This window comes from Apteryx rowi, unplaced genomic scaffold, assembly GCF_003343035.1.
Source record: "Apteryx rowi isolate R43461 unplaced genomic scaffold, aptRow1 scaffold_19, whole genome shotgun sequence".
In the NCBI taxonomy this organism is placed as follows: domain Eukaryota; kingdom Metazoa; phylum Chordata; class Aves; order Apterygiformes; family Apterygidae; genus Apteryx; species Apteryx rowi.
Window position 1 is genome coordinate 4,223,408 of NW_020448196.1, and position 24,160 is coordinate 4,247,567.

General features: G+C 58.2%; 2 protein-coding genes across 2 annotated transcripts; one reads left to right on the forward strand and one right to left on the reverse strand.

The window, feature by feature from the left end:
- Positions 1 to 273: 273 nt before the first annotated feature.
- AGPAT2 (1-acylglycerol-3-phosphate O-acyltransferase 2) lies at positions 274 to 13,105 on the forward strand. The gene is made up of 6 exons (XM_026062290.1): positions 274 to 543; positions 5,750 to 5,883; positions 6,618 to 6,793; positions 7,003 to 7,098; positions 8,978 to 9,050; positions 11,032 to 13,105. The coding sequence occupies exons 1-6, from the start codon at positions 356 to 358 to the stop codon at positions 11,181 to 11,183; spliced, it is 819 nt and encodes a 272-aa protein (XP_025918075.1). The 5' UTR covers positions 274 to 355; the 3' UTR covers positions 11,184 to 13,105.
- A 1,806-nt stretch (positions 13,106 to 14,911) lies between these two features.
- On the reverse strand, positions 14,912 to 23,889 carry EGFL7 (EGF like domain multiple 7). Its single transcript, XM_026062306.1, has 8 exons — positions 23,810 to 23,889; positions 22,086 to 22,208; positions 21,844 to 21,956; positions 20,812 to 20,907; positions 19,236 to 19,406; positions 18,294 to 18,358; positions 17,762 to 17,924; positions 14,912 to 14,934 (listed from the first exon to the last, which is right to left on the reverse strand). Exons 1-8 carry the CDS (start codon positions 23,887 to 23,889, stop codon positions 14,912 to 14,914), a joined length of 834 nt encoding a protein of 277 aa, XP_025918091.1.
- Positions 23,890 to 24,160: the final 271 nt, after the last annotated feature.

The window sequence follows — 24,160 nt, forward strand, 5'->3', positions numbered from 1 at the left end:
ACCGCGCCACGAGGGGACACCGGAGGCGACCCCACACCATGAGGGCACCCAAGGGCCCCCGGGCCCTGAGGGCACCCAAAGACCGAGGAGACCCCGGGTCCCGTCCCCCCCCCCGCGCCGAGGCGGCGGGAGGAGGAGACGGGAGGAGGATGCGGGAAGGGGAGGAGGAGGCGGGAAGGGGAGGGGAGGGGAGGAGGCCGCGCCGGGCCCCGCCGCGCCGCGCCGCCCACATAAGGCGGAGGCAGCGCAGGCCGCTCCCGTGTGGCGGCGGCGGCGGCGGCGGCGGAGACTCCGGTTCCCGCTCGAGCTGCGGCTCCGGCAGGGCCCGGGCTGCGCGGGCGGCGGCGGCATCATCATGGAGCTGGGCTGGCTGCTGTGGGGCGCGGCGCTGCTGCTGGGGCTCCACGTCCTCACGGAGCTCAGCGCCGCCGCCAACTTCGCCGTGCGCCTCGGCTTCTACTACCTGCTCTGCGTGCTGGGCTCGGCGCTCACGGCGCCCGTCTGCGTCCTCGTCAACGGCGGCCGCACCGTGAAGAACATGAGGCGAGTGCCCGAGCCCTCCCCGGCGGAGTTTCCTTATCTCTCCTTCCCGCCCCGAGTCACCCAGCCGCAGGGAGCTTCTCCTGGAAGGAGCCGCTGGCGCGGGGGTCCAGGGGGGCCGGGAAGGGAGGCTCCTCGCCTGGGTTGGGAGAGCGGCTCGGAGGCCGGGAGGGAGCCGGGGTGGCTCCTGCCCTCTGGAAAGCGGCGTGTTTCCCCCACCTCCCCCTTCCCCATCCGCCTTAAAAGCGGGGCATCGCTGTCCGGAGGTGGCGGGTCGCCGTGTGCCGGACCCGGGTCCCGCAGGAGGCCTGGAGCGAGGAGGAGCTGTGCCCGCCGCAGCGGGCCAGGGCGCCTCGGGGGCACGCGGCTTCTCCAGAAACTCCTAATTTTCCTAATAGGAGCTCCTTCAAGGAAGGAAGGAAGGAAAAATCTCCTTGCACTTGGCCTGACCCCTGGTGCTCCCCTCCGGTCGTTGGAGCGGCGCTGGCAGCGCTCGCGGGCAGAGCTGGGCAGCGGCTTTCTTGGTCTGTGACCCTGGGAAGCTTCTGAACCCGAAACGGATACGAGGGGGGAAGTAATGAAAGATTTAATGTCCGGGGCGAGTGAAACACAAACTCGGTAGATCAGTTTCAGGCCCGGCCTCTGCCTGGCCGTCAAGGGTGTATTGGATGCTAGGAGGCCTCCTGCCCGGAGAAGTGGCCAAGAGCCTACTTATCCCTGGGTCGGAAATAGCAGTGCCTTGGGTGGCCGTCCCCGTGGCTGCGGCGTTGCCCCTCGGCTTGCGGAGGATGCCGCAGGACAGGAGGTGCGGTGGGGAGCGTCTCCGGCCAGTGCTGCGTCCTCTGGGTTTAGAGCCCCACGTAAAGATGAAACCACTTGGGAGCAACAGGGACACGAAAGGTGCCTGGGCAATGCTGGGCTGCAAGTGCAGCGCAGATTTGGGGAAAGCTATACAGTTGTGTTTTTTACCTCTAGAAGCAGAGTTTGTGCCAGGAGAGCTGCCTGGTGACAGGCGGTATTTAGTACATGTGCTGGGTGTGGAGTGGCTGCATCTACCTGGAGATTGAGGGCAATCTTGATTGAGGGCGTTGTAAGCAACGCGTGGCAGCCGAGGAGCTGCCGGAGGCCTGCTGATGGCTGTGTGGGCTTGCTGCATGGCTCCCTTGAAAAGCTGTGAGGCATCGAGGCTGGTGGCTGAGGAGCTCCTGGAGAAGAGCAGCTCCTGTGTTATGTGAAGGCAAGGAGCATTTTTAGAGCAGGATTAGCACTTCTGCTGCAGGTGGCACAGGAGGACTTGAGCTCCTGGTGGCTGCAGGCCCCACTGCCAGCCTTGCTTCATTCTTCTGTAGGCAACTTTTTACTTACTGCAAGAGTTTGTGTCCAGACTAAATAATAATGGTAGGGGGAATCTCCTGGGGAAAAGGGGGAGCCTTAGTACATCCTTTTGATTCAAAGGTTGGGCTGAGGCTCAGCCAGTGGCGCAGGACTTTGCTTGTCGCATGCATGCATGCTTGTTGCATGCAGCTGTTAGCGTAGGGGTTTCTGGGTGGAGCAAGCGCTGTGCTGGAGAGGAAGTGTGGTGCAGAGTACAGACTGTACATCCGTGTGGGTTTCTGCCCTGCCCTCAGGAGTCAGTGGTCTGAGGTTGCTCTGATAGTGTGTCCGCAGGGGCTAGAAGTAGCAGTTTGCTCTGGGATCTCTCATCTAGCTCTGTCTTGATCCCCTTGAGCTGCTCAGGAGCAGCTTTCCAACACAAGGGCTCCTCCCAGAAGTCAACAACCAGCTCTGCAACCAAGAGAGTCTGCAGTGTCAGTTATGCAGGCACTCTTTTTCCCAAAACTTTCCAAGTCTTCTGTAAATTTAGAAATAAATGCTTTGGGAACAAGGGTTCCTTGCAGTGAATAATTCGCATGTTGAAACTCAGAGCTGGATTTTGGCAAGAACCACAATTTTCCTGTGACTTAAACGCATTGTTTCCATGTGCTGGCAGTGGCTGATGATCGCTGTCATGTATCCCAGCTCCTGGGAGGTCTGTGATTGAGGTGCTCTAATAAGCTCCTTATTCCTACCACATCCCAGACTGTTTGTCCAGGCTCAGGGAAGGGGTTGGAGCAGAGCACATGCCACTGGATAGACGGGTAACAGCTTCTCTGACCAGTCCAGAACACCCTGTCCTTGCTGTGCTTCTGACTGCCAAGCCGGAGTGACTTGGAAGAGGTTGCCCTCAGTGTCTGACAGAGATAGGTCTGTTTATTGAGTGGCAAAACCTCTTGTGAGAGTTGCCAATCTGGTAAGCAGCCCACATTAACCCTTCAGGATAGAGTAACCTGAAGGTTTGTCACAGCCTGGAGCAGAGCATATGAAATGCACTGCTGGATTTCAGATTAAAGTTATTACAGATGCACTGAAAAGGCACTTTCTCTCTGTTCTCCGCTCGCTCCTCGTGTCTGGTGATAAGGTCATCAGATTTAAAGCTCTCTATGGCTGTGACTGCGCTGAGTCAGGATCTTTCCTATTAGCAGTGAACGTGCTTGGCAGCTGGAGGAGAGTAGGGTCCATCTGCTTAACCCTGTGGACAGATAAGGTGGCCAGTTCAGCAGGTCTGCCGGTTGCCCAGTTCTTACTCGTTTGTGAGCTCTGCCCCTTTGTTTCTGTCAGCTGCTCAGACCACATCTTGTGCAAGGAAACGCTCACTCCTTACTGGCAGGGGGAAGCTGGATGTTTTGCTCTTGAGTAATGTGTAACCAACCTCTCCCAGCAGCTTCAGAGCAGTGCGACTTCCAGAGCAGTGACCTCTTCTTTGGTTGGCAGTCAGAAGGGAGGAGAAGTGGGATTTAGGTCAGTCTGGCGTGGCATCCACCATGACCTCACCAGTTCATGTCACCATGGCTTTTTTAACCGGTCTCCGCACTTCTCTATGCAGTTTGGACTCCCGTAACCCCTGCTCTGGCCTGCAGCGCTCAGGAATGTGGCAGCCTGTGCCCTTCGCCATGTCCTTTCCCTGGGTGTGGCTGTAACCTTTGCAGCAGCTCTGAATGCCGAGGGACTGATAGCAGCAGTGTCGCTCAGCCGTGTTACCTGCGGGCACTGGCCTGGCCTGAACTCTAGTGTCAAAGCCAGCGCCCGGGCGGTCTGGGTGGTGGGGAGTGAGCTGGGGGCAAGTCGCCTTGGCAGAAGTGGTGGAGGAGCTGATGGCAGGGATGGGGATACTCGGCACAGCTTGCCAGAAAGGGTTGTCTACCAAGCAGGCCATCAAAGAGCGTTCCCCAGAGACCTCCCAGGTGAGTCGCTGAGTCCCTGGCTCTGGCAGGGGCAGACCCCTGGGACACAAACCCCTTCTCCCAGTTCCCTTGGAAGCAGTAAGCATGGGGGTCAAAAGCCTGCTCTCACACTGCCGAGTCTCTTGCCTTACCTTTCTCCCCTTACACCTGGGAGGAAAGCTGCCCCCAGGGGTGCTGCAGGGCAGATTGCCCCACGCATGTTTCCTGGCCCTGAGGGAGAACAGGTCCTGGGAGCTGCTGCTCCTCTGCCCAGCCAGGATGAGAAGCACAGCCAAGCAGACACTTTTTTTTTTTCTTTCTTTCAGCTCTTGCCTCCTACTCCAAGTCACAGATGCTTTCTGGGCTGATGGTGCTGTGTAGCCTTCCAGCAGGACACTGATGGGGGAGAAGCTGAAATTGTCCCTCAGTGCCCTTCTGTGGGGAGCAAAGCTGTGTCCCCTCTCTGGCAGGGAGAAGATGGGCCCCTGAGGCAGTGCATCAGGTGCTTGCTGGAGGGCAGGTCACCTCCCAGGAGCTGTCCCCCTGCTTTAGGGGAGGACAGAGCTTGTGTCTGTTCCTGGAAGGCTTTGTTCATGTGCAAGTTCCTCTGCCTCCTGTCCTGGCAAGCGGTGCTTCCCTGCCCAAAATAGCCTTTGCATGCTGACAGCTTCTGGCTTGTCCTTTGGCCCAGCTGGAGGATCCCCAGGTCCCCTCAGTCTGGGGGTGGCATAGATGGACCCTGCTTCTCAGGCTGTTGGGGTCTCTGCTGGCAAGCCTGAGCTGGGAGTGCACAGCAAGGGCATTGGAGCCAACTAGATGACATGGCTGATCTGTATGGAGCTGCTGGTGTCTCCTGCCAGCTGACCCCCTCCAACCCTCAGGTGCATGGGGGAAGAACCTGGCAGCGTTGTGGACAGAACTGCAGTTCCACTGACAGGCCTAAGCTCTTGGCTTGAAGATGCATTTGCCCAGGGTACCTCACCCCCTCTGCCAAGCTGTCCTGGGAGCATCCCCCCATTGCTGCATGCATCCCTCCTTCATATAAGGAAGTGGTTCTCGCTCCTGCTACTTTCATTCTCTTTTCTTGGACTCCCCTGGGGTAACAACGCTTCATGTTTCTTTAGCATTGTTAAGTGGCATCTTCTGGTAGTGCAAGGAGCAAAATTAACATAGCTCTCCTTGGATGAACGGTGTGTAGCCCGATAAGCACATGCTGGAGAGCAGCAGCTGATGGGAGAGCTGTTTGAACAGCATGTGAGGCTCTTCTGATTGCAGCAGAGAAACTTTGTTAGCACTGGACTAGACTACAGCCACAGCACAAAGGGAAATGAACGGCGCCAAATCAAATGGATAGGACTGGTAGCAGGAGGAATGATCCCTGATCCAGCAGTGTCTCCCTCCTGGGCTTTGGAGGGCTTTCAGTTTGCCCTATGTTCACAGGGCTTTTGCAGCTGGACTAAGCCAGACTTGCGTCTTTGGAAGAGCCCATGGTGGAGAACACCACTTTCATAGGAACAGCAACAGTAGCTGACCTGCTTGGCACTGTGGTCCAGATAGGCTTGTCTCGGAGTGAGCTGGGCAATGTTGTTGCTGCAGCCAGGTCGTGGGGTGATGCTGTCAGCTTGTAGGAACCATGGACCATCAAATCTGGCTGTACTGGCCTCAGAGTTACAATTGACCTTCCCTAGGATTCCAGTAAAAGTCCCATACTGGGACAGGATAGGGCTTAGCACACAACTAAAGCACCTTGAGCACATGGGACCAGCCATGATTGGATGTGGACACCTGGGTGAACCACAGGACAGATAAGATTGAGGGCTCCTTTGTGGTAGAGCTATTTTTTCTTTTTACTTTTTTTTGCCTATTTCCATGCACCTGGTGCTGTACACTGTGTCCAACCCCATCCTGTTCCTGCTCTGCTGCTGTCTAATTGCTCTTTTCTTCTGCAGAATCATCAAAGCTGTGGTCAAGACCTTCAAGTATTTCTTTGGCCTGAGGTTTGAGGTGAAAGGACTGGAGAACTTTGAGGTGGAGGGCCCTGCTATCATTGTGTCCAACCACCAGAGCGTCCTCGATATGATGGGTGAGGAGCTGGTTGGAGGGAGAGGAGAAGTTCTCCTGTTTGATGTGTGCAGGATTTCCCTGGTGGGACTCCTGGCCAAGCTGCCCCCCTTTCCTGACCAGTCTGTACTGCAGATCCAGCCTGTCCAGCTCTCTCTATTGACACTAGTTAACAGGAGGGGTTTCCTTCTACCTGGAGCTCTCACCCACATGTTGCACCCCAGGTGCTGCTTGGCTTCTGGTGCTTCTAGGCACCCCTTCACAGCCTTGACTTCCTGGCAGCTTGAGTGGCCTAGCCCCATGTCAGCGTGCTGGGCAGCCAGGCCTGAGAGGTGGCCTAGCAGGGCACCCCAGGGCTGAGGAGTGAGCTGGCTTCCAGTGTGCTGCACAGCCTGTCCTCACAGCCATGTTCAGCCTTTCCAGAGCCCAGACCCTGGTGTGGTTAATGGGTGTTAAATGTGGTGCTACATTGCTTCCTGAGGGGTCCTGCTGTGACCCTCAACCATCCTTCCCCATAGTTCTCCTCAAGACCAGCCAGTCGCCTTGCTGACTGTGACAAAGGCCCGTTACTGCTGCTATGTGCCAAATTTCCTTCTGCTCCATGCTGACAATAGCAGAAGCCAGCAGAGAAATGAGGCACTGGCCTCTCCCTGGTACTCCTCTCTCCACCTGGGAATGTGTGTGTTGCCCCTCTGAGTGCAGGCACTCACAGCTGGTGGGGTGGCTGCTGGGTCTCACCCTCTGCCCTCATGCTAGGGCTGATGGAGGTCCTGCCCGATGACTGTGTCCAGGTGGCCAAGAAGGAGCTGGTGTACGCCGGCCCTGTGGGGCTCATCATCTACCTAGGCGGTGTCATCTTCATCAACAGGAAGAGCACCGACAGTGCCAAGATGGTGATGGCTGAGGTGGCCAAGACCATGGCGGCTGAAAATGTGAGTAGAGTCATGGTCCTTGGCAGGGTGGCCCATGTCTGGGTGGGGTCTCCCAGGGGTGCTGCAGGGACATGTGGCACTGCTGGTGCTGGCTTGCCTGGGGTTGTTGCCACCTGTGGCTCTTGGCAAGGCCAACCAGTGATTCAGCCAGCAGGAAGGGAGCCCTGCGAGTGGCTTGCTGGAGCAAAGCTTTATTTCCCCACATGCAGGTGAAGGTGTGGGTGTACCCAGAGGGCACAAGGAACTGCACCGGGGACTTGCTGCCGTTCAAGAAAGGAGCATTTCACCTTGCTGTACAGGCGCAGGTAATGGGGCTTTGCACCTGCACAGGGCTGTAGATCCTGAAAAGTTTTTGCCATGGTGTTGCAGGCTGGTCGTGCAGAGGCAGTCTGTTTGATTTGAAGTGTGCTGTATTCCCAGCATGTGACCTCCACTCCTCGGCTCAGGTGTCAAAAGCACTGCCCAGCAGGAGCAGAGCCTCCTCCAGCCCCCTGCAGCTCTAGAGCCAGGTCCTCTGCGTTGGCTTTGCAGGCAGCTGTTCGGCCTGTTAACACGGCGGTGCTGTGTCTGGTACCGCGTTCCTGGGAGTGCGGCTGCAGCACAGAGCTTGCTTCTAGCAGACAGCCTGGCAAGCGCTGCACTTCATGAGCTTGCCCCAGGGGTCCCCAGAAGCTGTTGTGTCATATCTCAGTCCCCCAGGTTACAATAGCAAAGTGTTGATTTGGGATTGTTAGTGCTAGTGCGCTAGTGCAACGTCTGGGCTTGTGCTTCATGGAATTAGCCGCTCCTTCCCAGACAGCCATATGGCACTGCTGCGTATTGTCTTAAATGCCTTCTCTCTCCAAAGTGACAAGATCGGTGAGCAGTTAATGGAAGAGCAGGCAAACAGCTCCTTGGCCTTCCTACAGGCAGTGCTGGAGCTGTCAGCGCTCCTAAAGGAGCAGTGGTGCTTGTCAGGGCAGAGCTCTGGGCTCGTGCTGCCATGGGATCCTGAATGCCTGCCCGTGCCTCTGGGGATGGGGACTGCTGCCTAGCTGGGACGAGGTGCCAGCCTGGGGGCGTGAGTGGGCCTGGCAGCAAGCAGCTCTGTGCTGTGCTTTGCCATCTCCCAGGCTGTGACAGCAAGCAGCTAGGTGGAAAGTTCCCAGAGCTGACTCTAGACCTTGGGAGAGGGGCTGAGCAAATCTGCCCGGGGTCTCCCAGTGGCAGGTCAGAGGAGGGGACTGCTCTGGAGCACCTGTCATGGGGCATGCTGCTGTCCCACCCGGCAAAGCCAGCTGCCCATCGGGGAGCTGTGGCTGCCTGAGCTAGCCGCTCTGCGGGAGGAGAGCCCTGGCAGGACAGGCTGGAAGGGCCTGCTGGGGACACATGTGCCTTGCCTTCCAGGACGTGCTCTGCCTCCATTCTCTGCAGGCCTGAGAGGAAACTGGTCTCCCTAAAAGAGGCCCTGTTAGAAGGGATTGTGGAAAAGGGAATACAGGCCAGATCTCTTGCTGGGTTTGGCTGGCCAAGCCCAGGATGTAGCCTGTGCTGTATCTTCCCTATTCCTCCTAGAGGTGACACAACCAAGGCTGCTAGAAGGAAAGAACAACAGTGGAAACAGTACCCACCTCTGCTTACACTGCCAGTGAGTCACTGACTGTAGTGACTTTATCAGCGTTAAAATAACACAGCTGTGTGCCTGCCCTCCTGGCCATGTCTCTGCCTGTCTGAGGCTTCTCTGGGAACAATTGCCAGCATTTGGTGACTTCCTCTCCTAGAAGCTGAAGCAATACCAGCAGGCCCGGCCTCTGTGTGTGCTTGTAAAACACAGTAAGGCTTGTTAAAACAAGAATCCTCCGATGGGTGCAGCCTGGAAACTACTGGGGCTTTGAAGGCTGGCCTGGGAGGAAGAGCCCTGAGGTCAAAGCATGACTCGGCCTTAGTGCCTTGAATGTCCCTGTTGTCCCTTGAGTTGCTGGGGAGTGGTTTAGCTTCCCCTTGACTCTGGACTGCTGCAGCCTTAGGGAGTGGGCCACACCGAGTCTTGTTTGTGGGGTTGTGCATGCAGCCGAGTCAGGTCAGCTCTGCTGCCTGGAGCCTGCTGCTCGTCTCTGGCCTGCCCAGGGTTTCCCTCTGCAGGGCTGAGATGCTGCAGAGGTGCTGCGGTACAAGTAACCCTTTTTTCTCCTCTTCCTTCCTGAGGTCCCAGTGATCCCTGTGGTGTATTCCTCCTTCACCACCTTCTATAACCCAAAGAAGAATCTCTTCACATCAGGTACCAAAGACTCTGAGGGCTTTATGGCCACTTGGAGGCAGGGTTGATGCCATATCTGTGCAGGGAGCCAGGAAGAAGGCAGTGTTGGGGTAAACAGGAGGCATCTCTGGGAGATATGTGGAGCATCTGTGTCAAAGCACTTGGCACCAGATCATGGGCTGGGCTAACTCAGGAAAGTGTAATTAAGTATGCCAAGGGGTGCTTTTGTTTAAAATGGGGCACCACCTCTCCTGCACATAACCATCACAGCCTGTCATGTGGTGAGGGTAACACTTCTCTGGGAGCAGGGTTGTTCCCTCAGCTCTGGGAGTGCATCTGGATCAGCCCAGTCCTGCCTCGTGATGGCAGGGATCAAGCATGGTGGAAGGAGCAAGTGTGCAGTAGCTCCTGACCTTCCAAAGCAGGGACCCCTCTGCAAGCAAACCAAGGGAGTTTGTAGCGTCTATCTCTAAAGCTCGGAAGTCTGTTAGCATAAATGCGGGGCAGAAGGCTGGCTTTCTGCCAGCTTGGGGTGGTAACTCCTGTTCCCTTGGCAGGCCCCTGGCACTAGTGGGTTTGGCTTCTAGGTGCTTCCCTCATTCAGAGGAGCTCTATTTTAGGGGAGCGATTTCTCCCTCTGCCTGCTCCCTGCCTGGCTTGCTGGAGACAGCCAAGAGTAGGAGGGCTGGGGGGAGGATGCCTGGTGCAGGCTGTGCCCAGCAGGACCCTGGAGCTGAGTGGGGCTGAGGGCTTGCAGCCCTGTGCTCCCACCTGCTCTCTTGGCTGGCAGTTGAGGGCAGAGTAGTGATCCCAGCCTTGGAAAGGGGCACGCTTTGGCTGGGTTGTCTGGACGAGAGTGCTGCAGGGTGAGGTGGGGCTCTGGAGCTGCTCTGGCAGGAGTACTGGATTTCAAGGGTCTTCCTCAGAGAAGAGCTTCTTTGAAGTCCTGGAAGTGTCAATTAACCCTCGATATGGAGCAGCTCCCTTAGCAAGAGGTCTCTTGCTGGTTTGAGTGCTTGGGAAGCCAGCAGGGCTGGTGTGGGTGTGATGAGACCGGGCTGGTGCAGGGAGGCCTGACCAAAGGTGAGCAGTAGTGGGTACCACTTGGTGCAGCGCTTGGATCTGTTTAGCCGAGATACTGAGGTGTGTGTAAAAGCCCAGCGCTACAGAGCAGGGCCACCCATGAGAGCAGCGATTCCTGCAGCAGCTGGGGTGAGCCCTGATACGTGACCTTATGCACTGGTGGTGCTGGGTGGGACATTGGTGTGCTCATAGGGCTGAGCCCCTCTCGAGTAGGGAGGCCTCACCTGGCCCAAAGTGAAATAGTCTCCAAACCTGCAGCAGAACAAGGGCAGCCTCTTCTCCTGTCCTGCCCTGCAGGCTGGTGCACAGGGGAAATGCTCTGCCTGGTGTCAGGCTGCAGTTGGTGTGTCCCTGCAGAGCTGTCCTAGCTGCCCTGAGAGCATCTGCTCTCAATGTCAGTCTCTCTGCTAGGAGAGACTAGCACTCAACCAGGTGGCTTTCCTCCCTGTTCTGGAGAGAGACATCTCCCTTCAAAGGATTAGACATGATACAAGGCCAAAGGGCTTTCCCAGCATGTGTTGCTTTAGAGCAAATCCCTTCAAAGAGCCCCGCTGCTGTCACCCTGCCTAGACTGTGGGATGTGGGGAGTCTCAGCTTGGCAGGGCAGGCACACAGGGGACAAGAATTACCCAGCCACCAGGTTTGGCTTCAGGGAACCCTCTGATGGGAAACAAAGAACCCTGGGAAGGCTAGGTGCCTGCCACATGCTGGCATACATAGGCCTACTTTTGAGGTGGAAGTAAGCCATCTTTCCCATCTGAGACCAGTGCAGCCTCCAGGGATGGATTTCTGAAGCCCAGTGCCCTGAAGGCTGCGCTGGTGCTGTCTGGGGCAGGAGGAGCAGGTGTCCTGGCTGTGGGAGGGCAGAGAACAGCTCCTGTGGTGTGTGGATTTCTCACAGGCTTTCTCTTTTTCCCAGGCAAAATCAAGGTTGAGGTTCTGCCACCAATAGAGACCAAAGGTCTGACATCAGATGACGTCTCAGACCTCACGGACAGATGCTTTCATATTATGAGGGAGACCCTTTTCAAGCTATCAGGCCGCCCAGGCGAAGTGAAGGACTCTTCCTAGATGCTTCTCCAGTGGCGTCACCATGTGGTGGTGGCTGAAGGGGCCTGTCTGTTGCCAAATACCAAAGGGACTTCTCTTCTTCTGCAGTGACTTCTAACTCTGGGGATGCCACTGTCTGGTACGCATGGGGTGTCAAGCCAGTGCTGAGGTTTCCCACTGAGTGGATTTCTCTTGTGGGTTCATTATCTTGCAATGAAATGTCTCCTTTTTTCTGAGTTTCTCAGGCATCAAACTTGTGCTACCAAAGAGCTCAATGACCGGAGGTGAGTTCCCCCAGCTCAAATAGCTGGGATGGGCCAGTGACAAAACCTAGCTGACAGCTGGGCTTTGCCTCATGTGAGCATGTCCCCAGGCCCATGTTCTTGCAGGCTCAGTTAGGTGGTGATCTGGTCCTCTAATGGATGGAAAACTGCAGGGTAGCAGTTCTGGTCTGCACAGTCCTGACAACACTGCTTGCACGGGGCTGGGAATTGGCTGAAAAATCCAAACTCTGGATCTGACAGTGCTGCTCTCAACTGGCCTGCCAGCAAGGTGGTGGCACTTGGAAGCCAGGCCTGAGCTGTGGTTCTGCCAGTTCAACACCTCTGTGTGCTGGGAGTGTCGTGTCCTCCCCTGGGTGGACCCACGGCGTGGCAGAGCTCAAGGGCCATTTCTGGGGAAGGGCCCAGTGACCTTCCCTCCTTGAGAAACTCCCTTGGATTACAGCAGGGTCTTGTGCTGCAGTTATGCACTGTGCAGACACTCTTGAGAAAAGTCTTTGCCTTTGGAAGAAAGAACCTAGAGCTGATAACTTCCTTAGGTTCAGCTGGGCTGGGAAGGGGAATGTGTGGGGCCAGTTAGCCTTAAAGTGTCTCTCAGGGCTTGATTTCCTTGTCTGTACAAGTGCCCTTGCTAATTGAGGGGTGCAGTAACAGAGAGGGAGGCAGCAGCCTGACCAAGCCGGCACGTGTAGTTTTGGAAGAATTTAGCCAAATGCTGTCCAGTCTTACCAGAAACTATCATCTGAATGAAACACCACACTTGCATTTCTGGCCTTCAGAGCCACCTGCTTGATAAGACCAACACAGATCTGCAAGTGAGCTGGTCTGTGTTGGGGTCCTGAGTGAACCTGTCCTCATCCCACGACTGGTTCACAGCGTAGCTCTGGGCACTGTGGGGTAGCACCTGCGTCTGGCTCAGTGCTTCCTTGGTGTCAGTAAACTGTGCTGCATACTTGCTGCTGGGGTGTTTGTTCAACCTCATCAGAGCAGGTGCTGTGGTGCCTGAGGTACCTGCTGCTCATGCTGCAAAGGGCTCTGTCACACTCATCTTACTGCTTGTTATGGTCAGTATTGGCCGAAAGATGGTGCCTCTCCCATGTGTCTTTGTGCTGATGTCAGTGGAGCTCCTGGTCTGCAAATCTTAAAATTCCTGAGGAGCCACAGGGTCGATGGGCTGCATGGTTTTCCACTTGTGGGAAATAGGCTCCTTCCTCTGTGAAGGAGCTTGGATAAGAGTTCCCCTTGACTCCATCCCCTGTGCTTTGGGGTGGCAGGCTAGCAGGGGTCTGGGTGCCTCCCTGGGAGCTGCAAAAGTGCTGATGCCCACAGCAAAGGAGCAGGGGTGGATCAAGCTTCCAGGCTGTAATCTCCTCCTCTAACTGGAGTGCCTCCCCCCAGTCCAGGGGGGCTTTAGCACTCTTGTAGGGAGTGCTGCCTTCAGACAAGCCCCTTCAGGCTACTCGGGTAACCAAGGCCGTTGTCTTTTGCAGCCTGTTTCTGGTTGTCATTTGGGGGGGGGAATATGAGTCCTGACTGGAAAAGGCATTTGGTGCCCCAGCAGCTCTTGCAAAACCAGAAAGCCCCAAGGGAGGGGGCCCTCAGGCTGAGCAGGGCCACAGCTCAGAGCTATATCATCTCAGCGTTCCAACCTGGCACAGGGGGGGGCTGAAACCAAACCAGCACTTCAAAAAATAGCAGACAAATGACTCTATGATGGAGGCTAAAACCCACGAAGGTCCAAAGAGTGCTCCTTGCCTCCTGGCTGTGGGGGGGAGAGACTGACTGCGGGAAGCTGGGCGTCGTGGCCAAAGATAAGTGTCCCCTGTGCAACTCCTGTAGCATCTGTCCCCAGAAGGAGGGAGCAGTGCCCCTGTATGCAGTTGTCTGCTGTTCACTGTTATTGGGGTTGATAATAATGTATTTGCTTTTTAAAAGTACACCTTTGGTTATTTAAATAAAGGAGGCTCCTGGTCTTGTTGTGGGGGGTGGGAGCTGGGGGAGAAGAGCTGTTGTGGGAATAAAAATGGTGCTGACCCTTCACATCCTGCAGGGGTGGGCTTGGTAATCCAGAGGGAAGGGCATGTCCTTGTCCCCACCTTCTGTCCCGCAGGTGGAAGGGTTGTGCTTTTGCACCCCATCCTCGCACTGTCCTACAGTATGTTGCCCATGTGGCACGCTGTTCCTCCTGCACTTCTGGAAAGCCTTGTACCAGGCCGGTCACGTCCGCTCTGGTGCACCCATGTCCTTGGGCTTGGGCAAACAGTGCTGGTGGAGAGGCAGGCACATGCTCTGGGGGCTGCCAACGCAGTGAGTGTCAGGCCAGGAGCAACCAGCTTATCTACCCTGACAGCCTGCGCTGGTGCTGCTGTAAACAAGTGAGCCTGCCAGGCCATGGTCCCTATCCAGGTGGGGGGGAGAGCTGGCCCCGTGCAGCGGAGGACTGTCCGTACCCCGCTCCTTGGCCTTGCCCTGTTGGCATTGCGCAGGGGTGCAGGTTTGCCCATGCCTGCTCTGTGCTGAGGACTGGAGTATTGCAGGGAAAGGTTTTTCTGTTAAAGCAAATAAAATCAGACCCTCTGCCCCTTCCGGCCCTCTAAGGCGTAAAAGCATCGTGCTGGTTACTGCTCTGCAGCCCTGAGGGCTGGTGCAGAAGAGCTTGAGTGTGAGATCAGTTGCTGAGCAAGTGGCTGTAACTGCCCTGCTAAGAAGCCGCAAGGTGCCAGCCCATCTCCAGCCGTCGCTGCGAGCGGCTCTCGTGCAGGGAGGCTTGTTGTAGAGAGCAGACCAGAGGCTGCAGAGCTGGGCACCCGGTTCCCTGTGCCCAACCAGTGCAATACCTGTGCAGGGACCAGCTGCACCCATCCCTCCCTGCAGCAGTGCCTGGCTCGGGGCTGCCTGCTCTGGCATGGGTCCTTTTTGGCCGTAGCTCTCTGCATGTTTGATAAAGTACCTGACGTGCCCACACCTGGTTTGGGCAAAGGTAGGAGGAATGTGGCGAAGCCACTCTCCTGGCCAGGCCATGTCTGTGCAACGCTGGCATGAGCAGCGCTTTGCAGGCAGCGCAACCACCCCCTTTACCGTGCAGCCCTACCCTGCAGGAGATGATGTCCCGGGGTAGCACTAGAAGCCAGGCAGAACTAAGCACTGCGTGGCTTCACTTAGAGCCGCTCTCTCTGGCACAGCCGGACAGGCACAGCTAACGGCATGAGGTAAGGCATTTATTCTCTGCTGCTCCAGCAGAAGTGGGGTGAGATGCTGAGGGTTAGAAGTCCAGTTTGGAAGTAGCTGCATGACCTTCGATAAGGTGGGTTTGAGGCAGAAAAGATGGAGATGCTGATGGGAACCCAGCCTTCTCCTGCTACCCTGTGTCTTCCCGTAGATGATGTGACTTCTCTCCCAGCTTGGGGCTGGCTGGTGAGATAAGAGGTACAGATGCACTCTGCTTGCTCCAGTTCCTCAGACATTTGGCTAGAGTTCGTTCTTGCAGGAACCTGAAATGGTTAAAAAAAAAAAAACACAGCAAAGTTGTTAGCCTGGGTTCGGGGTGGTAACAGCAGCTGGCTTTGTAACTAATGCAAGGCTCTTGTCCCACCGCTTGGGAGGGTTGGCAAGGGCCAGCACAGCTTCTGTCGTGATTAGGCTGTTTCCAAACAGCTTTTTGCTGTGACCTGTCCACCTGTATCGAGACCAACCCGCTGCTACAGGCTTGTATTGCCCAGCTACAGCCTGTAACAGGCTGCATCCGCAACCTGTACCTTTCAGCGTACGGGCAGGCAAACCCCGTACCCAGACACCTCCAACCACGCCAGCAACACGCACAGAAGAGCAGGGTTCAGCCTGCTGGCCGTAACCACCTCCCCCTCTTCCAGTAGGTGCTAAATAATGTCGTTGCCTCTTTCCCCAGGACAGACGATGTTGGCCTTGCCCTCTGTAACCGTCACCCGCATTTGCTGGTTCCCCATCCCACAGCCGCAGGCTGGCTCTACCCTGCCGCGCTGCGGCGCATCGCTGCTGGCGCTCCGGCGGGCCGCGGTGCTCGCCAGCCCCGGGGGCCTGCGCAAGGCGTCTCACGGGGGTGCTGAGCCAGTAGCAATACCACTGGCTGCCCCGCGACAGGAGGCTGGGACCAGCCTGTCGCAACCGCAGGACGCGGCTGGGCGGCGCTACGGGTCGGTAATTGGAAGCAGGCTCTTCTCTTCTCCAAACCCAGCAGAGCCTCGTCTGGAGCGAACAGGCGCCCGGGGGAGGTTTATGGGCTCTGTATGGCACCGCGCTGAGCCTGCGTCTGCTGAGCTGCCAAATGCAGGCGTGAGTCTGTCTTTCTGCTAACTGGATGCAAGCGTTACAGCCCAGCAGCGACACAGTCTGTGCTGAATGGGGGTAATTCAGACTTAGAAGGGCTAAAATTGTTATGGTTTAAAGAGATTAGACCTTGCGCTTTTGCTGGCAGGTTAAGGAAGATGAAATGTTTTTCCAGTCCTTACACACATCTCCTCTGAGCAGATAATTGCAGGGTGGAGGTTGTACCTTAGCATTCAGCTGGGAAATGCTTTGCAAGGCATTGGGTCTCCCTTCAGTGCTTGGCTTGACAGTGGCCTCCTTGCAGTTGTGTTTTGTGGCTGTGATCACAAACCCATCGGAGCAACTGGCTTTTCTGCTGGGGACGTCGATGGGAGAGAAAGCCCAAGGGGCTGTGCCAGGCCCCTGCTTTGCCCGGAAGCGAAGAGGCCTGGGGGATGTGTGAGCAGAGCAGGGGAGCTCGGCTGCTCCTCCCTCCATATCTCCATGGGATGCCCTGCAAAGCCTAATGCGAGCTGGAGCATGAAATGCCAGTCTCGTGTCCTCCAGGGACGTTCAAGAACGTGAGAGGGACAAAAGCAAGTTTTGCTTGCTGGAGCAGGCTTGGCAGAAGCTAATTTCAGGACTTGGGAGTCATCCCTTGGAATAAATCCATGTTACCGTGTGATGCTGCTCACATTCCCCAATGCTGTCACTAATAATAGATATAGAGCAATGCTAGGAAACTTGCTCTGCTGGGACACTTGGTGGTTTTGATAATTACCCTTTTCTGAAACTTTTTCTTAAGTGCCAATTTGCAGCCACTTAGTCTTCACAAGAGATCCTGATGGTTCCCCTTACACAAAAGCCATTGTCACAAGCAGCACGAGCCCTGAATCATAGTCCCCCCCTTAGCCTTCGCAAGCGACGTGAGCCGGCTGCAATCAGCGCCAGGCTGTTGCTGCACACCAGCTCCTGAGCCAGCCAAACACTGGCTAGTTTCCGGGCATGTTTGACTGGAATCAGTTAATGGGAAAACTAGATTTTTGGCAGCAAAGCTGCATATCAAAGCGCTCATCTGGTTTATGCCCTACCATGAGTCAAACTGCAGTGCTTCAGCAAGAGCTTTGCACAACCCTCCTCATGGACCTGGGTGAATTTAGACCTGCTAAGCGCTAGGCTGCGTTTCCAGCGCTGCAGCAGCCTCTCCTGCTCCGCTGTGCTGCGGGGAACCTGCCAGGCAGACCACCACCATGTTCAACCATTTCACACGCGACAGCTCTCACCAAGGTCTCCTGTTCAAAGCTGCTCAGAGCGTCTGCTACTCGAAAAACCCCTCTCCATCGGGCTGCATGGCAAAGGACTAGTCTGTAGACTTCAAAAACAAATGTGCCTAAAAACTTCCCAGGCTCGTAAATCTGCCAGCTTCGGCACGCTCCCTAAACTTTCCTGATTGACTTTCTTGGACTGTTAATTTCCTATGAGTTACAGCAGGTTTTTTTGCATTTCATCCTGGATTAAGTTACAATGCTCCAGCAAGGGGACCCAGGCGGTGAGGGTGCGTGCTGTGGGGGGGGGGGGGTGCCGTGCCCTGCCGCGGAGGCGCACACCGGGCTCCCTCTGCCTCTGCCCCGGAGCCACGCTGCCATGCACCTATCTTTTGGCAGCTACAAGGGCAATCAGATGGTGCAGCCATAGAAACAGCTTTGGAATGAAGCTAATGGGCTGTTTGTGTTCATCTTTTATTAATTACAGGCTGCTCAGTTTGAAGGGAGATATAGATTAATAGTGGCACATGTGTTACTGATCTAGCTGGCCTGCATCTGCTCACCATGGCCAACCTTCCCGGCTCTACGCCGCGAGGCCAAGGGTTAGGCAAATTCTGCATTAGACAAATAGCCCATGAGGGGCCAGAGGAGCAAAGCGACGCCACTGAGGTCTGCGGGTGGGTTCGCGGTGCTTGGCTCTGCCAGGCTGTGTGGGGAGAAGGGGGGATGCACGGAGCATAGTGCTAAAACCCTCCCTTTCCCGGGCACTTACACGTCTCCAGCCGCTCCTCGAGGAAGGAGATCTGCTCGCTCAGGGAGTCGATTCTGTCCAGTTGCTGGAGGGAGTGGGACAGCCGGCTGATGGGGTCTGCGTCCACGTCGTCTGGCGCAGATGGCATGAGGTTATGGAAGGGGGCCAGCACCAACTGGAGCTTCTGCAGGGGGCAAGAGGAGCTGTGAGCACCTCCTCCGCAGCCCAGCAGCCCACCCAGCAGGCCTCAGCGCGTCGCCCGCCGGGGCGCAGCCCGTCCGGGGCAGCGCACTTGCAGGCCAGGCTGCTCGCAGGTGTTTGAGTGCGTTCACAGGGCCGCTGGGCTGGGCAAGCTGCTCCGCAGGCTCTGCCAGCAGCACCGCGCACGGCTGGGATCGCTGCTAGCACGAGGCCAACGTGCCGTTAAAAATAGAGCAGGGGTGGAGGGAAACCTGCAGCTGTGCATGGCCCTGGTCGTAGCCACCGTGCACGCTGCCGCGGGCCTGGAGAGCGGCAGTGGGAGGAAAGGCAGCGATGTTTGCTGACGGCTCACCTGCTCCAGCGCTTCCACCCTGTTCTTCAAGTCTTTCATTTCTTCCTTCATTTCACTGGAGGGACCTGAAAAAATGAGCAAGAGCAGGCCAGTTAGTAAAAACCCATTGCCCAAAACGAAGCGGAAGGTGCTGGGGAGTGACCCAGCTCCCCTAACCGTGCTCCCTGCAGGCCTGAGCAGGGCAGCAAGGACGCGTTCCCGCTCCCGGCCCACTGGTGCCAGCCCCTGGAGCACGAATTGGAGCCGCCGCCTGCCGCAAACGCTGGCAGCCAGAGCCGCAGCTCGTGCACACAAGCATCTCCACCTTGCTGGAGTACCTGGAACAAAGCGCGGGAGTTTTTCAGGCGGTGAAGGGCAACGAGGGATGCTGCTGGCAGCACACGCTTCCGGCAAAGCCCAGCTTTTTGCACCCACGTTGTCAGGCAATTCGTTAGCCCCAGCTCTGTGCCACGGGGAGCACAGAGGACAGAGGCAGGCGCTTCGTGGGGCACGTGCCGGCGGGTGCCCTGTCCTCCCAGGCGCTTCCCGTGTGATGCCAGTGCTGGCCACAGCGCATTATTACTCACGGTACGAGTTTGAAGTGTCACAGCGCGTACCAAAAGTAATAATGGGCCGTCACCAGCGGTGCCCGCTGCTCCTCGTGGCTCCGGATGTGTCCCGCAGGAACGATGATGATGATGGCGAGGACCGCCGGGGCCCCCGTCACCACGGGGCCAGGCCCTGCCACCCTCGCGGAGGGAGCGGTGGCTGGATTTGTGCGCAGGGGAGGCTGCACGGAGGGGTGGAGGGACTCCTGGGTCACTGGGAACAAAGCCGAGCGGCTCCGGCTGCCGTCCCCTCGCCTGTCTCTTGCTGGTGCTGCTCCAACACCCCGTGGTGCCGAGCAGTCACCCCAGCCCTCACCGAAGGCCCCAGGTGGCCTGGCAGCAGCGGACGGGTTACCTTCCAGGCTGGCGGCGTCCGGCTCTGCTTCGGGGGCCAGCGCCGCGGGCTGGCATGCTTTGGCGTCGGCGGCGAGGCTGAAGCCGGGGCGGCAGGCGCAGCGGTAGCTCCCGGCCGTGTTGACGCAGAGCTGGCTGCAGCCGTGGCCCCGGCGGGCGCACTCATCCACGTCTGCAAGCACAGGCAGGAGTTCAGGGCGGGCAGGGAGGGCGCCGCGGTGCTTACACGGGGCGAGGGGTGCAGAGGGGTCAGCCACGCAACCAGAAAGCCTCTGTCCCCTGCCAGGGCCGTACCCCGACTGCGGCGTGGTCATGCTGGGGAGCACGGCGAGAGCCCAGGCCACGAGCCTCAGCCCTAAGTAGCATTAGCGCAGCTCTGGGAGCTCGGCGATGCTGCCCCGTGGGCAGGGTGCGCACACGACACCCACCAGCCCTCGGGACGGGCTTGGCTCTAGCACCCGCCGCACCGCTGAGCCGGCCGGCGCGAGATCCACGTGCCCCTCGGCTCTGCGCGTCCCGCGGGAGGAAACCCGGGGTAACCAGGGTGGATCTCGGGCCTCCTTCCCTCCATCCTCTCCCCCCCCCAAATCAGAAGAGTCAGAAGCAAAGTTTGTGGTCAGAAACGTCCAAATTCTGGCTGGGGCAGCCAGCGTTCCCGGAGCGGGTGTTCCCAGGCAGCCCCGCGCCGCGGCTCAGAGCGCTTGGCTCTCATCCTGGATTTACGGCCGGGGTTTTGGGTCCAGCCCAGCCGTGGCGAGGAGCTATCAAGCCTTTCAAGTGTGTATAAAACCCAGTAACCTCTCCTCACACGGGGGAGTTATTAAAGCTGTTCCCACAAAGCAAAATGAGCAGAACCGCTTCCCACGCCCGGGAGAAGCTGTTCTAGGCAGTGGGAAAATCCTTTCCCCTCCCCGTGCTGGAGCCGGAGCTGTCAGCGATGGGCTCAGCCCTGCCTTGCCTGGCGTGGGTCAACGCCACACGCCAGCCTCCGCGTTACGGGTGGAAGGGGTTTGCAGCGTGCCTGCGCGCGGAGCTCTGCGGAGCACTGCTGCCCTCCGCGCTGCCCGACTTCCCTCCGCTCTGGCGACGAGCATCCGGCCTGCTCTCATGCCGGTGATGAACCTGGGGCCTGGAGGCCTCCAAGCTTCCCCTCCGCCCCCAAATATTTTTGGTTCTCAGATCTAGTCTCTGCAGTTAACGGGCATCTTAGTTTGCAGCAAGAGTCCACAGAGCCTGGCATGCGGGACATCATTGCAAACACCCGGCTCCCGGGCCGGCCCTGCGAGCGTAACGCCGCTCCGCGCCAGGCCTTTGGCCGGCTGCACAGCCACGGCAGGTCACACCGTCGGCTCACGCGCCTCGGCATCCCCAGCAGCGTCGGACAGCAAACGTGACCGGCGGGGCTGCGCTCGAGGGTTGGGAGCAGCCAGAGGGAGCTCCGGGATCCACTAACACCTGAGCATCCCGCCCCTTCCGCTGCTCCGAGACCGCCCGGCTGGACCCTTGGGCATCACCGCCCTGGAGCAATATATGGGGGGTGCGGGTGTGGGCCGGGCGGAGAGAAGCGCAGCCGGTACCTGTCTCGCAGGCGGCTCCCGTCCACCCCGGCGGGCAGGCGCATCTGCCGGGGAAGGCGCAGCTCCCACCGTTCCGGCACGGCACCCAGCAGAGAGCTGCGAGAGCAGAGACACGAGCACAGCGTCACCGAGGCGGGCGCCGCGGTCCTGAGCTCCCCCCACCCCCCCACCACGGATGGGCGCATACGCACACAGACAAAAACACGCGCTTGCACCAGCCCGCGGCTCGGGATGCTCCGCACCACCCCGGGAGCCGGCGTGACCGAGCTCAGGGAGCGGAGGCGGGCGCCGGGTGGCTGCGCGGCTCCGACAGCCCCGCGGTGCGCAGGCACACGGGTGTGGGACAAGCGAGCTGGGGATTTGCAGCACGGGAAGAGGCCGAGGCATCCGCAGTCGGCCCAGGGCGGCAGAGAAGCACCCCGGCCTGCGCCCCAGGCTGCAGCCTGGCCGGTTCCCGGTCGCAGCGGGCTCTGGGAAGCAGTCGATGCCACGCTCCATGCTCAGCCAGGGAGGGATTAGCTGCTGATGTGTTCTGCATTTATTTTGTGTTGTGCATCACAATTTTCTTCTAAAAGCATCTTTCTTCCATTACTGCTGATTTATACGGAAAGAACTTACTCATCTCATTTATCCTCTGGTAACTATAAAGTTAATAAGCTATCCCAAAGGGAAAAGGCAGGCGAGGCTGCGGAGAAAGGCTAGAAATTAATCAGAAATTGAACTACATTTGGCTGCGCTATTGAGCGTTGAAAATGTAAATGCTTTCCTACCGGGGGAACCAGACTGCCAGGCAGAGCGCGGATAAATAAGAGTGCTGGCTGCCAGGGCACCATCCAGGGTGGTGCTGGGTCCCCTGCTAAAGCCGCACGGCAGCGGGCACCAGCTGGGGTCTTACAGGCCCCCTGGGGACCGATGCTTAAAAAAACCCGAACGAATAGGGTGCGCATTTCTCAGGGAAACCCAGCTGCAGCGCTGGGGGGGGCCGGGGCAGGGGAAGGGCCGAGCGCCGCCGCTGCACGCCGCCCGCGTTACCTTTGTCGCAGCTGCGCGCGCGGCTGCTCGCTCGGCTCCAGCCGGGACAGCACGGGGCCGCGGGCCGGGGCACCTGCCTGTACGCCTGCCGGTAGGCGACCTTGTAGATGGTCCTGCAAGGCAAAGCTGGGGCTGAGCCCGGCGCCTGAGCGCCCGGCGCCTGCCTCGCCTCCCTCCTGGGCGCCGCCTGGCTCGCGGCCCCTCCGGAGCCAGGCTCGGGGCGGCCGGGCAGCGCCGCTCACCTGTAGGTGCTGCAGAGCCGCTGCCCCTGGCACGTGGTGAGGTAGGGCTGGTAGACGGGCTGCACGTGCGACTCCGGGACGGCGGCCGGCCGGCTCCGCGGCTCCGCGGCGCAGACCCGACGCCTGGGAGGAGGGAAGCGGGTCAGAGCTGACAGAACAACCGGCCGCTTCTCCCGCGATTCCCAAGGGGCTACGCGGATCTACCCCCGCCGAGGAGGAGCCCTGACAATCCCTGGCTACGCAGGGCGATTAAAACCGCAGTGGCTAATTGCCCGAGTGACCCAGGAGGTTACTTCGAGCAGCGACACGCGCTGCCGGCCCGGTGGCTGCACGGCCTTTCCCTTCCCGACCTCTGCTCAGCGGCACGGACAACTCCTCCTCGTACGCTCACCCCTGCGCAGCTCCTCCGGCTCAGAAGAACAGCCAGGGCCCAGTTTTAGGGAGACTTATTCAAAGCAGATCTCCTTCCATTCACCCCCCCCTCCTTCCCCTAAAATCGTTCACCTTTTAGGTAGATTTTTCCCTTCTGAGCCTTTTGCATCCCTGAAACGGATGTCCCTGCGGCCACCAAAAAAGTCGTGAGTTCGCAGGAAGGGTCAGGCCCACAGCAACAAGGCAGAGCCCGGAGCAAAGTTGCCCTCTATTTTCCCTAACATAACTGAGATCCAGTCAAAAACTTTCCCAGGGTTAACAGCCAAAGTGGTCTTGGTTAAAGAATCTTTTTTCAACATTTTCCAGCCCAAGCCGTTCAGCCCCCACTTAGGAACTTGCCTTTTCATCTCAGCTTCCCAGCCCAATTAAGAAACCAGAATAAAAAGGCTGGGAATTAACATGGACATCAGATGGCTTCCATTAACTCTAGAAAACTCCCCTCAGCCTCATTGATTAATGGTATGGAAGATGCAATTTATAAATGGCAATTGTTTGCTTTGCGAATTCTATAACAAAGTTAGAGCTGCAGAGTATGTATATGAGAGAGCAGCTCAGCCCGTCGGCTTAGCCACGACCAGAATGCAATAGGTTTAATGCTAAAGGAGAGTGTTTTGCTGTACAAACAGACTGGGTAGAAAATAGGAGCCGAATCGGAGGGGCAGGGGGTGAGCTAGAGCTGCTTTGGGCTGGGGAGGAACTGGGGCCCTGAGCTCGGGGCCTCCTGTGACCCAGCAGAGAGCTGAGATGGGGCTAATTCCGACTGGGACCAGGGCGCTGGGTCAGACCCATTTGCAGCAAAGGGCCGGGGAATTGCTGGGGCTGCCACCCCCAGGCTTGTGTCCCCACGGCAGCCCCGGGAGCACAGGGCACGGCAGGGACAACCCAGCGATGCCCGCATCCCCCGGAGCCGGGAGACCCCCCCCTCCTCCGAGGGACCGTTTGCAAGTCGCACGGTTTTGTGCAGGGATGTGCTTGAAAGGGACAATAATAACTCGCGAACGAACACCTCGAGGCCTGTTTAGCTTCTGACTCGCCCGGACACGAAGCTCCGAGCGTCCGTGCATCCCCTGCACGGAGCTGAGCTGCTCCGAAAGGTTTTCTCGTTTCAGCGACGCCAGCAACGGCCCTGCGGCGCCTTTCCCACCTCACCGCCAGCGGGCTGGCGCACAGCCGGCCGCCTGAGCTCGGCTCGCCATGGGGCTGGGAAGGAGCAAGCCTCGCCGCGACTTGCGGACGGGCTCAGCGCGGGCCCGTGGCAAGACCTCGGAGATGCAGCCGGAAAGGCGCCTTACCCCGCCTGGGCAAAACCGTCGGTGCCGGTCGCGCCGAGGATGAAGACAAGCCCTGCGAGGAGGCAGCCGGTTCGGTGCATCTCCCGGCCTCTCCCGAGCGGCTCTCCGTGCTGGGCGCTGGGCCGCGCGGCACCCACGAGCGTCGCTCTCCGATGGGAAGCACCGGCTCCTACTGCATGTCTCGCTCGTCAGCGGGGGACCCTGGAACCGAAAGAACGACGGCATGAGCGCGCAGCGTCCGTCCCCCACCGCTGAGTCGATGAACGGCCGGGTTTGCTCTAAGGGAACAGACATTTCCACGCGAGGCATCAGCAAAAGCCAAAGCCCGGGGGACGAGGGGAGCGCGAGGGA

Coding starts and splice junctions, on each gene's coding strand:
- AGPAT2 (XM_026062290.1), top strand. CDS start 356: ATGGAGCTGGGCTGGCTGCTGTGGGGCGCGGCGCTGCTGCTGGGGCTC. Junction 5,884..6,617: donor GAGCGTCCTCGATATGATGG/GTGAGGAGCTGG, acceptor CCCTCATGCTAG/GGCTGATGGAGGTCCTGCCC. Junction 7,099..8,977: donor ACCTTGCTGTACAGGCGCAG/GTAATGGGGCTT, acceptor TTCCTTCCTGAG/GTCCCAGTGATCCCTGTGGT.
- EGFL7 (XM_026062306.1), bottom strand. CDS start 23,889: ATGCACCGAACCGGCTGCCTCCTCGCAGGGCTTGTCTTCATCCTCGGC. Junction 19,407..20,811: donor GGGAGCCGCCTGCGAGACAG/GTACCGGCTGCG, acceptor CTGTGCTTGCAG/ACGTGGATGAGTGCGCCCGC. Junction 18,359..19,235: donor GGACGCCGCCAGCCTGGAAG/GTAACCCGTCCG, acceptor TCATTTTTTCAG/GTCCCTCCAGTGAAATGAAG.